This window comes from Gossypium hirsutum, chromosome A05, assembly GCF_007990345.1.
Source record: "Gossypium hirsutum isolate 1008001.06 chromosome A05, Gossypium_hirsutum_v2.1, whole genome shotgun sequence".
Taxonomy (NCBI): domain Eukaryota; kingdom Viridiplantae; phylum Streptophyta; class Magnoliopsida; order Malvales; family Malvaceae; genus Gossypium; species Gossypium hirsutum.
Genome location: NC_053428.1, coordinates 10,997,291 through 11,013,111, shown reverse-complemented (window position 1 = coordinate 11,013,111; position 15,821 = coordinate 10,997,291). Strand labels below are relative to the sequence as shown.

At 34.1% G+C, this 15,821-nt stretch overlaps 2 protein-coding genes across 3 annotated transcripts; one reads left to right on the top strand and one right to left on the bottom strand.

Annotated features, from left to right (window-relative positions):
* Positions 1-732: 732 nt before the first annotated feature.
* On the bottom strand, positions 733-11,470 carry LOC107958480 (cycloartenol synthase). 2 transcript variants are annotated; one of them, XM_016894264.2, is made up of 19 exons: positions 11,386-11,470; positions 10,653-11,003; positions 10,097-10,282; positions 9,704-9,793; positions 9,210-9,404; positions 9,024-9,108; positions 8,394-8,560; positions 7,060-7,248; positions 6,705-6,818; positions 6,374-6,496; positions 6,170-6,292; positions 5,998-6,096; positions 4,183-4,239; positions 3,265-3,311; positions 3,030-3,173; positions 2,680-2,857; positions 1,717-1,797; positions 1,431-1,514; positions 733-1,146 (listed from the first exon to the last, which is right to left on the bottom strand). In XM_016894264.2, exons 2-19 carry the CDS (start codon positions 10,860-10,862, stop codon positions 1,033-1,035), a joined length of 2,286 nt encoding a protein of 761 aa, XP_016749753.2. In that variant the 5' UTR covers positions 10,863-11,003; positions 11,386-11,470; the 3' UTR covers positions 733-1,032. The 2 variants fall into 2 exon arrangements, with proteins under 2 accessions (XP_016749753.2, XP_040969274.1); XM_041113340.1 differs by lacking the exons at positions 9,704-9,793; positions 10,097-10,282; positions 10,653-11,003; positions 11,386-11,470 and adding an exon at positions 9,482-9,574.
* An 855-nt stretch (positions 11,471-12,325) lies between these two features.
* LOC107958482 (pollen receptor-like kinase 4) lies at positions 12,326-15,145 on the top strand. The gene is made up of 3 exons (XM_016894266.2): positions 12,326-13,326; positions 13,449-14,093; positions 14,182-15,145. Exons 1-3 carry the CDS (start codon positions 12,636-12,638, stop codon positions 14,850-14,852), a joined length of 2,007 nt encoding a protein of 668 aa, XP_016749755.1. The 5' UTR covers positions 12,326-12,635; the 3' UTR covers positions 14,853-15,145.
* The last annotated feature ends 676 nt before the right edge of the window (positions 15,146-15,821 follow it).

Below are 15,821 nucleotides of genomic sequence, written 5' to 3'. Positions count from 1 at the left end.
TATTTATTTCCTATAATATAATATCTTAACTTTAATTAATATAATCTATAATGTTTTGATTAAATAATATTTTTATAATATAAATCAAGAAAAATCTAAGATTTTTCCATGTATTTCCGCTTCATCTTAAGCCATTGGCTTATTTTCCTATTTAGTCCCTCTTATTTTCTTTTACTTTATAATTAAACTTTTACACCTTATTCTATTTAGTCCTTTTTTTAAATTATTCTTAATTAGACTAAATTCACCTAATTAAATCCTAATTAAGCACTCAACTAAACTCATAATTTCTTCTAATAATCATTTATAACTTGGTTTACAAAGATGAGGGTCCTATAACTCACTTTTTCGGTACCCATGAATTTCGAGTCATTACACTTACGCAAATTTTCTAAATGAATTAGTTGATTAACTAATCACGTCAGCATTCTTTGTAAATTTTGTGGTGGAACATACATCGAAGAATTATTTGATTTACAAGTCAAAAAGTTTACAGTTATCTAAATTGAATTTATATATTTCAATTTTCGACACTTTTTTACTTTTAAAATTTCTTTAATTAATTTATATATTTAATATTGTTAACTATTTTAATTAAAATATTAATGAAAGTTTTTAAAAACATTATTAAAAAATATTATGCCATGAATTTGAATGATTGGATTAACGAAAATTACATCAAAGTAGTGTTAATTACGTTAAACAATCATGTAGAAACAAATGAATACACCATTGAGATGTCAATATGTTACCTTTGGGATATTTGATCATAGATGTAACCCACTATAATCGAACCACATCGTGGGTAATTTTACAAGGAGATATTGTTCAGAAAATTAAATCAAAAAGTAAAACCCTTGAAAATCTTTTAGCATAATGTAATGACACTAGTTCTCGAATCGAAACCCTACATTGCCCCCACAAAGAGCCTTCATATTTCATTGATGACAAATAGCATTTCTTTTTTAACAAAAATAAAATGTTGTGAATGATAAAAAGGTCATCTGACCATATTATGAAAGCGGGATAATCTCAGGGGGCCTGCAACACCCGGCAATGATATTCTCCGAGGGCCCATATCGGGAAAATGTTCCGATACGCTGAATAGCTGATCATACAGTTCTTATTGAACACTCCCATGATCTCCTGTGGCCGGGAAATGGTAAAACCAATCAACAACGTGATGCATTAGTTATAACTCTCTCTTTGTAATTCCATTAAAAAGGCAGAAGTTCTTGTTCAGTCTTACCCGATTATTTTGTACTTGCAGACAACTAAACCATGACAGGCATTTAATATTTGGAAATTATGCGCTGAAGAAACATAATTACTTCTAATTTTCTTAGACAAGCATGATTTATATTATTTGGTCCAGGCACAGTTTTCTTCACTGATCTTTAACAAAAACACATAAAACCTAATGTATTTACCTCTTGAGGAAAATCTCCATCCTCCATTTGAGAGTTAATTAATATCCTTGCAGCGCGGTGCAAAGGTGTTGGATCTCTCTCAGCCTTTTGTTGCGGAAGAGTTCATAGTTACCACAGAGTAAAAAAAAAAAAAGGTGAGGTCAATGACATGTAAGCTGAAACATTCGTTAACGCTTAAAAGTATGTACAGTGAATCAGCACGTTTAACACACAAAAATAGTGCCATACAATGTTATCATACATCCTGAATTTTGTAGAACATTAACCAATAAGAAGTTACACATACCTGCCCAGCTTCTATAAGGGCCAACATGGTCCAACTGGTATTAACAATATGCGGCCGGTTACCCTCAAGATTTGTATAAACCTAGTGAAACAAACAAGAAGTTTAATGCTACACGCAAGGAAAGTAGAAACATGAATCATCCCGATAATTAGTGCAATAGTCTTGTCTAATGCACTGTACTAGGAATCTGAATTTCTAACATTGATGGCTCTCAATCAGATACTTCCATTTAAGGAAAGAGGTAAGTGCCAACAAAAGGTAACTCAAAACAAGCCATCAAATCATCAACAACTTCAAGACAGCCCTTAGAATTCTACATTTAATAAACACTCTTCAAGAAAAGAAATGTTGAAAAACTATACAAATCAAAACTATTACTAGCTCAATATAACTAAAAGAAAACTTCTTCTCATTGTTCAGACACTTTTTTTCTTATTTAGCATGTAGTCCCTACCAATAGTCTCATTAGTAACTTACAGGAATGTTATCGAACATGCAGTCCTTACCAAGCAATTCAGATGAATTGGAATTTGAGAAAATTGAAGAAAATAACTTTACAAAGATCATTGACACTTTACACAACTAGACACTAGAAGTTATAGCTCGTCTCAAATTTTTTGTGAAAAGGTAGATTCATTCCAGTTCAACTTTTAACCATACACCCTTCTGAATCCCCCTTATGTCTAGAATAGTAACTGGATATGCAGAACCTACAAATAAAATGACCCAATCGAATCTTTGACCTGTTCAATGTGTTTTTCAAATAAATTTAGCTTAATTGGTTTGAGGTTCAATCCAATTGGACTATTATTTTCTGTTCTTTTTTCTCTTGAAGCTGAGCCAAATGAACTAGAACTACCATATATTTAGAGCATAATTAGTAAATTCGAAGTGAGATTCCACAAAGTCAGACAGGCCTATCAAAGAACACGCAAGGAAATTCCAAAAATGATGGATCAAAACCTTGTTCTGGCATGATAAGTAGCTCTCTCCCCAACCACCTGTTGCAAGCTCTTTGGACAAGAAAAAATTACATGCTTTACGAATGTGAGAACTGTTCTTGTATGTTCTACCAGCAGCTGATAGCCCCTTTATTCCAAACCATCCAGCGTAACTGAAGCAGATGCCCCAGGATCCATACCTATCAAAATCTCCATTACTTAGTACAAGTAATTTAAGAATGACAGCAAAATGCAAGTTCTTCAGCAAAAGCTACAGAGTCAGCCATGTTGAAGAAGTGATAAAAGTAGCAGAATATGTACATAAAAGTAATTATGAAGAATTATAGATCACAGAATACTATATAAACGAACCAAGAGCCATCTTCTGCTTGCATCTTTTCTATAAACTCCACAGCTCTACCAATACAATTTTGAATTTCTTCTGTCCTATACTCAGGATATAATTTCTTGAATGAGGCCAGTGCCTGAATGGCTGCCGAGGTACATTCAACATATCTATGTTGCCAGTCCATAAACATCAAATCAGAATGTAATTCAGTTAAAGAAAAATGTCTTGAGAAGAAAATGAAGTATGCTGGGACCTTACGGGTAATCGATAACTATGTCACCAAAAGTTTCAGCAGGGTTGATTAACTGAAAATAGGAGAAAAATGAAATACTGCAATTATACTGGCCACCTTACAAGATGCATACGACAATTATGAAGGTTAAATTGTTTTCATAACAACTAATAATAATAAAGCAAGCACTAAACCTTAGATACAGTATATTAGAGCTATGTTAACTCCATCTTTCATTTCAAGAATCAGTCTTTCTCCATCCAGTTCAATAAATTATATAGGGTACTTTCTTGTTCTCTCTTGTTTGTAAACTTATGGTAAATCAGCTATAATACTTTGTGATTTATAGCTTAATAGCTGTGAGCAACAGTAAAATACTTCATATTTTTTTGTACTCCTGATGTAAGTTTTTAGTTGTCAATTAATTTCATTCTAGAAAAAATTTATGAAGAGCAGTATCCTGTTTTCTTTTCTTCTTCCAAATCATGGTAAATCAGAAAGGTTGCACAGTTACCATAATCTCTGTTCATACGAAATATTCGGTATCCTCCCATACACTTAGTATAAAACTTTAAATGTCAATGATTTTCCATCTTCAGCTTTTACTTGGGACCATATAATGGAACAAGAAAAGATGAGCAACGGAAAAAGCTCAGAAACAGGCATAGGATTTACAATTTTTATTCCCAGATAGACTAACATCATTGTTTTTACTGCTGCATTGTTTACAATTTTATTTCACTTTTTATTCTTTAGTAGCTTTGGCTATTATTTTTTGGTTAAAACCACATTTTATTTTCTGATTTACCTTTTCCACTTTCAGTTGATAATGTGTATGCCTGTTCATATATTGTATCTTTATTTGTTTGTGTGTTTATGGCTTTTGCGTTTGCTTGATGTAAAGAGGGAAAATTGACAAAGCCATGTACATGTCAAGTAGTTACCTCCAACCACTGATAGGATCTTGTCAATTCATACGTTGCAAAACCACCATCCGCATTCTGCAGTGATCCAAAATCTAGTCAAATTTAAGAGAACTTTTGTATAACCAGATTTCAGATATGTCCCATTAAACTGACACAAAGTAAGTTGATCAAGGTAATGCTGGCAATTCACTAGTGTGTACTATAATAAAATCTTGACAAATGAATATTTGGTAAACTAATAATTTTTATTAATTAATAGAATCTCAAAGTCCTGACTCAAACTAGTGCATTAAAGCAATAACCTCACTGAATGCATAATATGATAAAATACATGAAAGTTCATATAATGCTATGAGGAAAATTTTCACTTTAATTTTACTTCTCCTTTAAGATTTCTAAAAAAATGCATCTACAGTTAATTGTATGTTCTTTCTACCTAAACCAAATTGAATCTCATAATTAGTTTCGCACTGCACACAGGAGATTCACTAATTCTTTTCATGCTTAGCGAGTGGTTTCATAAGTAAAGATTAATTGTTGTCTCTATCTAGTGTTTAGAATTTATAGATCATTCATGTATTTTGGTAAAAGGAAATAAAAATAATTAATACACATGTATAAGGATTGAAAACATAAATTTCTATATAAATTTATCAATAAATGAATAATTTATTCATTTAGTTATAATTAAGTAAACTCTTTATAATAATTTTTTTAGTCAGAAAACTATTGTTTTATAGGGTTTTTATTGTATTTATAAGTGAATAAATGACATCCATGTTGAAAAATTTTCAATTTCAATTTGTTTCAGAAACAGATAAAAAACAGATAAATCTCAGGCAATAAATAGAGATTACTATCACGAACTATCTATGGTAATGTCTATCTGCTTGAAACCAAGTTCTATCCTTTTCTTTCATATTATGTCAAAGGTTTGTCTTGACATAGTTGCCTAAGACTATTCAGGCTTTTCTTTTCCCTTTAGATCATTAAATATGTTGCATAATGGGAGGTGACATTTCCAAACTCTGGTGCCTAAATCAAAACCTAGGACCCATCTTCCTTTAGTGAAAAATGCAACACTAGGTTACAATACCATTAAGACTCTTTAAGTCTTTTCAGAGCTAAGTATAAGGCTCAAAATAAAAGGAATATATCGCATTAGCAGGGACTGGTAAGCTCATTGGATAATAGTTTTAATGAGAAAAGAACAAAGAATAAGATGCCTAAACCCAAACTCAGGACCTATCTTCCTTTAGCAAAAAGGCAACAAAAGGTTTCATTGGTATTAGTTACTTAAAAAGCTAAGAAAAGAAGAAGAGAAGGTTCATAGTAAAAGCCTAAAAGGAATAAACTACATTATCAAGGACATGTAGTCTCATTAGAAAATAGTTTCTATGAGAAAAGGACAGATTATGGAGGTGCAACTTGCAAGGCATCAAACTTAAGCATCTCTAAATATTAATCCACTAGGGGGGAAAAGATCCACAAATATCAAAGTGATTACAAGCTTTTCTGATATCATGGTAAAACCTTATTGCTCAAACTAGGTGGTCCACTAGGTAGCAGCTATTGGAATGAACATTTAAATACCACAAATAAAGGCTACAATATCCAAATCGGATTGGCTTGGCATAATTACACGAACCAAGCTCTTCTGTTATACCTAATCAGTAAAAAATCGCAAAACATTATACCACTTAACACTGTGTCAGCCTCATTTTGAGGTTTCCTCCATTTGTAACGCCAGTGGTGACCAATTACTAATTCACTAAATACACCAGAACTTCTTAGAAGAATTTAAATACTAAACCAATGTAGCATCCAATTTACCTGTAGGGAAAGGATAACATTAACAGCATCATATAGCCGAATCACATTTAATGGCTCCCCAGCTGTTGCTGCTGGTAGTGTTGATAGTAATAATGCAGCCTGTACATGGAAATCATTATTACTCAAATCTAAAATATTTTAGAGTCTCTTGGAGGTTTTTCATTATTTGTACCTTCAGCCCCTCTGATGTGCAGTCTGAGATGGGCCATCCATGATCTGCAGTTGAGAATGGCCAAGCACCCTTTGAAATATGACGATACCAGAAATTTAGGTCCCCAGGGCAATCTTCTAACACCTGAAAACACAGAAACCTAATCAAGTTGAGGAAATTATGGTCAATGATACAACAATGATTAAAAGACTTCAAAAATGAAACCTGGGAATATTTTAAGAAACCATGCGCTTTTCTTAAAACTGAACCATATTCGTCAGCAAGACTAGTAGAAATAATAGCTTGAATAGCAAAAGCAGTATCCCATAATTGACTTCCATTATAACCCTGAAATGAAATTATAAGAAATTAAGATATATGAGAATCAAGCACAATTTCTTGCACAGCAAAATATTCTTTTCCCTACCATAGTTCAAAAATATAATAAATTAAAACAAGAAAGTACCATTCTTAGAACTGCAATAAGACAAGAAACGAACTAGATGAGTGCAATGATGTAAATTTAAGAATCAGAAAAGCCAATATTGTTCAGCACCTGCATCTTCATGCCATCTTCAGCTATCCACAAATAATCTAAGATTCTAGGTAGATGCAGTTTGAATGACTCTGAATATGGATCTTCCACCCAACAACAAAGCATATTCAAGACCTGCAGAAAACAAGTTCTAGGAAATCAGAAACTCCTTGGAGTGAAGAGATGGAGAAGATTCATGACCTCCTAAGCATCACTCCAGAGCTTTGCCATACTGAAGAATCAACCTAATCTTAGTAAAGTGATATGAGCGTTTACAGATTCCCTCCCCTTCATTGATAGCTTAAGCGGAATAACAACTACGTGCTCTCTTCTAGATCAAGATCTAAGATCATGTGCAATCATTCTCCAGGCTTACCTTATTCACAGGCCCTATGCATATATACCGGGTATTCTCATCTTCATAGTGTATATGCTGCATGACAGTCTGCAAAGCTTTCTCCCTCAAGCTTTTACAAGGCCAGTATTTAAGCATAGGCTCATATAAATAGTGGAGAGATGCCCAAAGAATATCCTGAACCAGAGGATGTGGGTAGTATAGATCTTCCTAAAAATATTTGGAAGAAGAAAAAGAAGTAAGTTCCAACCTTGAGATCTAAAGACAAGAACCATCATCTAGGCATTTGACTAGAAAAATAAACATGTTTTGACAAAAATGAAAATGGAATACCAGTGCAATTAGAGTTTGCTTGCATACGTATCCTCATACAGTCTTTCAAAGATAATTTAATTACAAAAGATAAATAATATTCTTTTTTCTGTCATGGAAAAGCACAAGATTGTTTATGAGTTTATTCATTTAAATGACTAAGAAAAATGCACGGCAAGTATTTTCATCATAACAATATCATGAGCTCGTTGCACTGATTTTAATATTTCACAATCTAGTCTCTACTTCTTTAGTTTGATAGATAATGATGTGTGGATTACATAATCAATAGATTAAACTGCAGATGGGAACTTGAGACAATATTAAAGAATTATAGAAAACCAAAAATTAATGGATTGGAAAATTATAAGGAAAGTTATGAAATACTGACAACAAGCCTTTAACAATGCACAATGCCAAAGACAAACAAATTAAGGTCAAGAAGATTATTTAAATGGAAATACAAAATCTAGCCTTTCCCTGACAAGTTGGAACACAAACAAGAATATGAGACATCTAGGAATATAAGTTGGAACAGATCTGTTAATTTTCTACAAATGTCTCACTACTGATATGCGTTCATGGTTTATAAGTGAGGAAAAGGATTATTAACTTCTAACGATTATTCTACAAATTGAACAGAAAGCAGTGAACATGACCATTTCACTCATCACGTAAATCTATGATCCCAGCAATCATATTTTCTACCATTTATTTAAAATTTCCAGGAAATTCTGTTGAACTCTCTGTACTGGCCTGGTGAACTTTCAGCAACATATGATTTCAATTAAACTGCATTATTGTCAAGTGTCTTGGATATGCTAGAAGCAACTTCGAGAATAAACAACTAAATACAATAACTATAAATTTAAAGAATGCTTAAGATGATTTAAACATCAAAATTTCCAAAAAGCAGACTAACCACATGAAATAACAAGGGTAGCTATAGGAAACAAGTAAAAGTAGTATCACTGGCTAATTGCCAAAACTTGCTGTACATATATAAAGAAACATTGTTTTTCACAGGCAAATGGTTAGCCAACCTTGGCACATGCGTTGCGAGCTTTATTCCAATCGACTTCATGGTAAGGAACCGTGTAGAGCTCTTTTCTCAAGGATAGAATTGTGGGTGTGATAGGACCCACAAACTTCTTCCCATACAAATACGACATTGGAAGATACACCATTCGACAATGGCACCACATTCTTCCTACAGAATTATACAAAATTATTGTCTAGAGTAGAATAATGTAGAACCTTTGGAACAGATATAAGACCTGTAAAAGGGAGACTATTTACTAACAAACTTTTGAAAGGAACCAGGTCAATGAACTAAAGAAGGGAAAAAGTGAAACAGAAGCAAATCGAAAGCATCAAAATCCTTTTAATTTATATGAAAAAACCTATGGACTAAGAGTGGAAAAGTAAGTTATAGCAAAAGAAAAGCCCTCAAAGTGAAAAATAGCTACAAAATAGGAAACAAGATCCCCCAATATGAGTTGTCTTTGTCTAAAATGAAAAATAGAAAAGAGGCTAGTGACTAAAAGATATGTTTTCATTCCTCTACTTATCATTAACTCAAGCATTATAAAACACACACACACATATTCTATATTCTACATGGCTTGGAATGAAGAATTAAAAAACATAACCATCAAAAAGTAATTAGAAACCTGGATGAATAGGAAGAAAGTAAGGACATAGCCATACTTCTGGAGGCAGTGGATTATTCCCTGACCATTCATATGCTCCAAGCACCTATCAGTATCAAATATCAACAAAAGGTTGACACTGTGTTCAAAGTTTTATCCCTTTTCTAAAAATAACAAATAAGCAAATAGTGAAGACTAATTATATACCGAGAGCCACATTTTCCCCCATGATGTAATTGCAGTTGCACTACCATGTTCTAGAATCCACTCACGTGCTTTCTCAATTGCCCCTTGTACACCTTCAGCACCTTCACCAAGCAGCCTCAAGCTAACATAATTTAACACAGTACCAAACATGGTGCTTGGACCTTCAATGTGAAGACCCCAGCCACCATCTCTATTCTGCAAGAAAACAAACTACTCTCAGAACAGAGCAATTTTCTTCATTTGTTTATATGGTAATGACAATGCCAACTGACAGCGAATAGTTAGTAAAAGGCAGCTGACTTAAGTGGGTTGGTTTTCCTTTCATCCAGATAGCACTATGCTTGCTTAGAACAAGCTCAACTGATGTGAGAAACATTCCAGAGAGCTAGCAGACAATAATAACATAATTATGTCATGATTAGTGCATAACGTAATATCTACTCAACAAGTGGAAATCATAAAATCTTAAAACACACACAGTGCACATTGCTTGCCTGATGATTGTACAGATATCTGCACATCTCATATTGATGCTCCTTTGATAGGACAGTATTCAAGGCTCCAGTAACATATAACGTAATAACCTGTTGCAGTTTATAAACAAAGATTAAATTACATATCATCCAATTATTAGTTGTTGAGAGATGCAATAATGTCAAGGTGATCAGAAAGCTATTGAAATGTAATTATCATGGGATCTCAGAGTTAAAAAGACAGACATAATGACAAAATAAAGGATTGGTTCTTCCACTACACGTACAAATGTAAAATGTCAAAAGATTTTGAGAAGCAGCAATTTAATTTGTAGATTAAGCCACAGAAAAGACATTAGTAATTTCCACATTAACACACAGATCAGAATCAGATATAGCTTTGTTAAGCCTTACCAAACCAGGAAGTAGAAACATAGGGCCCCCATAATCTCCTGGCCAATGACCATCATCTGCTTGTATTGTTGAATAAAAATCGAGGGCACCGCGCAATGTTGTCATTACAGCCTCTTCCTTGACATCTTCAAACTCTTCCAGTTTGGTTTGTGGTAAATTAGTGACAGATTGTTTCTCCTCCGCAAACTACATCCAGAAAGAACTATAATGACCTTCAAAATGCAAAATGGCTAAAACAATCAACAATGGTTTAGACGACGTGTCAAAAACTAGAAATCTTTTCTCCACTCCTTAACGGTTTCCATATAATCTGGATATGAAGTTTACCACAGCAGAAGAGAAAAGTTTTAAGCTTTTTTTTTTCCCCTTTTTTGAAGTTTTTTGTCACATCATGAAATCAATCATAGAAGTAAAATTTCCCTGCAATGGAAAGACTAAAGAGAACTATATGGAAATCCCAACAGCAGAGAAGCAATTCTTCCAAAATTGGAAAACAAATTACATGAACAACTAATTAACAAAAACCCCAAATCCCAATTTCAGCACCCAGATTAACCTGAATTCTCATGAGAAGATCAGAACTGTGCTTTTTGTGGAAACGGTTATCCCGAAAACTCTGACGACCCATTTCCACCTTAGAAAGCTCTTCCGGGGTTCCTGATTCAGGGCAGAATTCCCAGACTTGACGTCCTTCATGATTGTTCAAACTCCTTAGCCATCCCCCACTATCTCCAACACTCCCTTTGGCAATCTTAAGTCTCCACATTTTGTTTAAGGAAAAAGCACACAGACTGAGTTGTCCACAATGTTTACTTCTTTGGCAAATGCTAGACTCCACAAGTGTTTTGAGTTTTGTTAACTATGAACGAGAAATGCTTTCAAGACCCTGCTGGAAAGTGATAGCAGACTGTCCACAAACACAACAAAATCTAAAATTTCGATGGTTTGATCAACAAATGTCAACAATTGGTGGGCTCCCATTGTGCATAATATTAGCATTATGCTACACTTGAAAACGTAAATAAAATCTTAAAATGAATTACTTCTACTTGCTACCAAATGTAAGACCATTTTCTCAATTAAAATAATTATTTTCTATATAATTATGTTAAAAAATTTACTATCAACTCACACTATCATCTCGTGATTTAAACACAGTAAATTTTTTAAATTAGCATTCAATATACTAAGCCAAAAGCTGAAGTTTAGGAGAATAATTTATTGAGCATAACAATATATAAATGCATATATATATATTTAAAAATTACTATGAATTTTAAAGTGATTACCTGCCGGCTGCCGCCTAACACCACCGGAAAGAAAGGCTCAAAGCCGGCGGCCGACTTTGTTTCAACCCCCAAAAAATTCTCTACGTATGTAATATAATAAATTCGCCAACTAATAGTACATAAGATAAAAACACGTTTGATTGATTGAAATTATTGTTTAATAAAAATAAAGAAAATTAAAAGTTTGAGTACGAAATTATCAAAATATACAAGCTGTGATAAGTGTTGTCTACCATTTCAACCTTATCTAATAAGTAGTATTATTGCTAATAAATGTTGAATGGGCATATTGTATTTTTAATAGTGAGCTTAATAATTTTTTTCAGGTTTTAAATTTGATAATTGTTTCATATTAGGGTTTGTCTTTTTATCTAAATTAGACCTTGAATTAATCAAATATTTCCACATTAATAATTAATTTTTTATTTTTAAATTTATATCATTTCTAATATATAATTTTAAGATTTTAAATAAGTTGATTGATTAAGTTGTGGCTCCATCATGTTGAAAAAATTGCTAGAGCTATCTCACTTTCAACTTTTCATAGCTAATAAGATTAAAACAATTTTATAAATGGGAAATGAATGGAATATGACAAAAAAAAGGGCGTCCACAATATAAACACAAATTAGAGTTTGACCATTTTGAGATGTGAGTCATGATGTGACAAGACACGCATGTTTTCTTTGTATATAAAAAAAGAAGTAGGTTTTGATTACAATGGAAATTAGCTGTTGTTGGGTATAACATAGAAGAAGAAAGAGGAGGAGGAAGACATAATGTCCTCAAGAGTCATAAACTAAAAATAGGGAAATAGTTTAAAACCGTCCAAGTTAATAGAGTAGGAAAAAAAAAGGCTTAAAATTGGAAGGCGGAGCTAAGATTTCTCCGAGGCACAGCTCAGCTTGTAAACCACAAAAAAAAAAACCCAGGGCATAGGTTAGAATATAGGATTGTTTACTCAATTTCATCAACTTTGGACCCTCTTCATTCAATCCTTTTTATTACTAAATCCTCACCAACTCTTCTATTCTTGGGATTTTACGCCAACGTATCGTGGTGGCGTTTGTCCCCTCTTTTTTCTCAACTCTCTTCATCCCTCACATTTCCTTCCCCAAAACGAAAAACGAAGGTATACAAGTCAATGTAAGGCAAAAAGGCCCGATAATAAGCTCATGCAATCAAAACTCGTCATTTCTATTGAAGCCTGCCTTATCTGCTTAGACACCATTTCCACGTTGTAGCTTGCAATGGTAATGGGCACGCACATAGCTAGGCTTGTGCGCATGCCAAATCCCTCGTTATTTCTTGCACTTGTTCTTTTCTTATCGTTGGTCCGCTACACATGCGGGGCTGGTGGTGATACGGAGACTGAGAGTCTCTTGACGTTTAAGGACTCGTTAACAATCGCATCGTCTCTTAACAATTGGAATGCTTCCGTTCCACCATGTATAGGAGATATAGGGAATTGGGTTGGTGTTCTTTGCCATGACAGTAAAGTTATCGGTTTGCAACTTGAAAATATGGGTCTAGCAGGGACGGTGAATATTGAAAGTCTCGGGGCATTGCATGAATTGCGCAGTTTAAGTCTCATGAACAACAATTTTGATGGTAAATTACCTGATGTGAAGAATTTAAGTATGTTGAAGGCCTTGTATTTGTCAAACAATCGTTTTTCTGGGGAGATTTCCGATGAAGAGTTCCATGGGATGCTATCCTTGAAGAGAGTGTTTTTGGCAAATAATGCTTTTACTGGTAAAGTTCCTAAATCGCTAACCACCTTGCCTAAGCTAGCCATTCTGAAATTGGAGGGGAACCAATTTAGTGGCGTAATACCTGAATTTTATGGGAAGGAATTGAAGGTGGTGAACCTGGCTAACAATCAATTTGAGGGGCCTATTCCTGAAAGCTTAAGCAAAATGGGTGCAAACATGTTCTCAGGTAGCCACAGCACGCATGCATATCATGCATGCCTTTACTCGAGATATAATAAAATAAAGCCTTGATCCGCTAAAGGTAATTTGGCACCTATTTATTTATGTTATATATTTGTTGTGATGCAGGGAACAAAAATCTATGCGGGCCACCTCTCAAAGCATGCGGCATGAGCCCTCCGCCTAGTTCGCCATCTAGTCCTAGCGGCCCTTCACACAGCCCCCCTGTACCCACGGTTAAAAAGTCATCGACTGCTCTAACGATTGCCCTCATTGTGGTGTCTGTAGTTTTACTGGCGATTATTGCATTACTTGTTTTTTGTCTCGTTCGGAGGAGAGGAAGATCAATATCATCAGAGGAGGAAGCATTTGTTAATGAGTCAACTAAGCCGCCAGCAAGCGATGAAGGGGAAAAGAAAGTTCCAGAGACTTCTACTACTATTCATGTGAAAAGGTCTGAGCTAATATTCTTGAACGAGGATGTCCAAAGGTTTGATTTGCAGGATCTGTTAAGAGCCTCAGCTGAGATTCTTGGTAGTGGGAATTTTGGTGCTTCATATAAGGCTATCATAGGGAAAGGTGAAGCAGTGGTGGTGAAGAACTATAAGCAAATGAATAACGTTGGCAGGGAAGATTTCCATGAACATATGAGAAGATTAGGAAGGCTATGTCATCAGAACTTACTACCTATATTGGCATATTACTATAGGAAAGAGGAAAAGTTATTGGTTTCCAAGTTCGTAGTTGATGGTAGCTTGGCCAGTCACCTTCATGGTCAGATTCCCATCCTTTTAACTTAAAGTTGCTAGCTACTACTTACAAATTATAGTCACTAACTCTATTTTTGTGTGGGTGGGTGCAGCCAACCGCTCTGAAGAGAAACCTGGTCTTGATTGGCAAACTCGATTGAAGATCATAAGAGGTGTTGTGAAGGGTTTGGTATATCTCTACAACGAGCTTCCTACCCTAGTTGTTCCACACGGTCATCTGAAATCTTCCAATGTGCTCCTGGACATGAACTTCGAGCCACTTTTATGTGACTACGCATTGAGGTCGGTGATAAACCAAGAGCAAGCTCACTCGCTGATGACTGCTTACAAATCACCAGAGTATGCGATGAATGGTCGCATAAGTAGGAAAACCGATGTCTGGTGCCTGGGAATACTCATCTTGGAAATCTTAACGGGTAGGTTCCCAGAAAACTATCTGACGCCAAGTTACGACAGCAAAACGAATTTAGCGACGTGGGTGAACAAGATGGTGAAGGAGAAGAAGATCAGTGAAGTGTTCGACACGGAGATGCAAGGAACGAAGAACTGTAAAGGTGAGATGATAAGCCTATTGAAGATCGGGTTAAGTTGTTGCGAAGAAGATACGGAGGCAAGACCAGAGTTGAAGGAAGTAGTGAAAGAGATTGAAGAGTTGAGAGAGGAAGATGATGACGACGACGTCTCTTCCACCATAGGCGAAGTGAATGCAGTTATCTCCGGGGAAAACGGTTTGAAGGATGAGGAATCCTTCTTCAGTCGTTGAGCTGTGAGATGATGAAGGGGAGCAAGCACACCTTGATGAATGTAAGAATGGATGTCCCAGCTATGTCTTCATGAACAACATCATGGTCCGTGGGGAGCTAGCTCTCTCCATATGTAAACAATGAAAACTTCGCTGGGCTGTAACTCCAGACATGAAGCCTTCATACATTTCTAACATGGTGAAGAAACCCAAAAAAAAAAAGGAAAAGCAAATATTTGATAGAGAATTCTTTTAAATGGAAAAAGAAAAAAAAATACAAATACAAATATTTGTTCCTAGCTTTTTATTTGTTATATTAGTTATTCTAATAACTTTCTCCAATAATTTCTATAATAACATAAATTAAAAGCATAATAAGCTTAATTAATAAACAAATATGGTTCTTCGACCTATGTGAGGTTTCAGGCTTACACATATCTTCTTTTTTTTTTTTTTGTGTACCATGTTAAAACTTAGAATTTAATAATCATTTTATTTTTCACATAATCTGTTTCCTTTATTTTTATAATATTATTATCACAATCAAATTGTGAATGCTTATGATTCTTTAAAAATCTATATCATCCACATCAACTAATAACTTTATTAATATTATTAATAATATATTAATAATATTAAAAAATAAAAAATTTAGCTAACGTTTTATTGTTTCGACAAACATTAATTGAGTTGCTCACAGTTCGAAAAGGCATGCTGATTTCTTTTCTTTTTTTAGAAAAAGAAGCCAGCTCACGCTTATTATTATTATTGGATTGTAAAAAAGTATCAGCAAAAAGCTAAGAACAATATCCAAGTATTGTTCAATTTTTCTTCCTCTTCAATAAAATCTCACATTTTACCTTAACAACTAAATTATTGCATTCTTCAATTTTATTGTTATTAAATAGATATTACTTGAAAAATAATTAAATTATTACAGTTAATTAATCTTAAATTTATATTAATAATTAAATTATTGTACTCTTTTAC

What these genes read in the sequence shown, in the direction of transcription:
- LOC107958480 (XM_016894264.2), bottom strand. Translation starts at nt 10,862, where the DNA reads ATGTGGAGACTTAAGATTGCCAAAGGGAGTGTTGGAGATAGTGGGGGA. An exon ending in GATATCTGTACAATCATCAG is followed by an intron (nt 9,405 to 9,703) that starts GCAAGCAATGTG and finishes GTTTTCTTGCAG; the next exon opens with AATAGAGATGGTGGCTGGGG. An exon ending in GTTTCTTAAAATATTCCCAG is followed by an intron (nt 6,293 to 6,373) that starts GTTTCATTTTTG and finishes CTGTGTTTTCAG; the next exon opens with GTGTTAGAAGATTGCCCTGG.
- LOC107958482 (XM_016894266.2), top strand. Translation starts at nt 12,636, where the DNA reads ATGGTAATGGGCACGCACATAGCTAGGCTTGTGCGCATGCCAAATCCC. An exon ending in GGGTGCAAACATGTTCTCAG is followed by an intron (nt 13,327 to 13,448) that starts GTAGCCACAGCA and finishes GTTGTGATGCAG; the next exon opens with GGAACAAAAATCTATGCGGG. An exon ending in CTTGGCCAGTCACCTTCATG is followed by an intron (nt 14,094 to 14,181) that starts GTCAGATTCCCA and finishes GGGTGGGTGCAG; the next exon opens with CCAACCGCTCTGAAGAGAAA.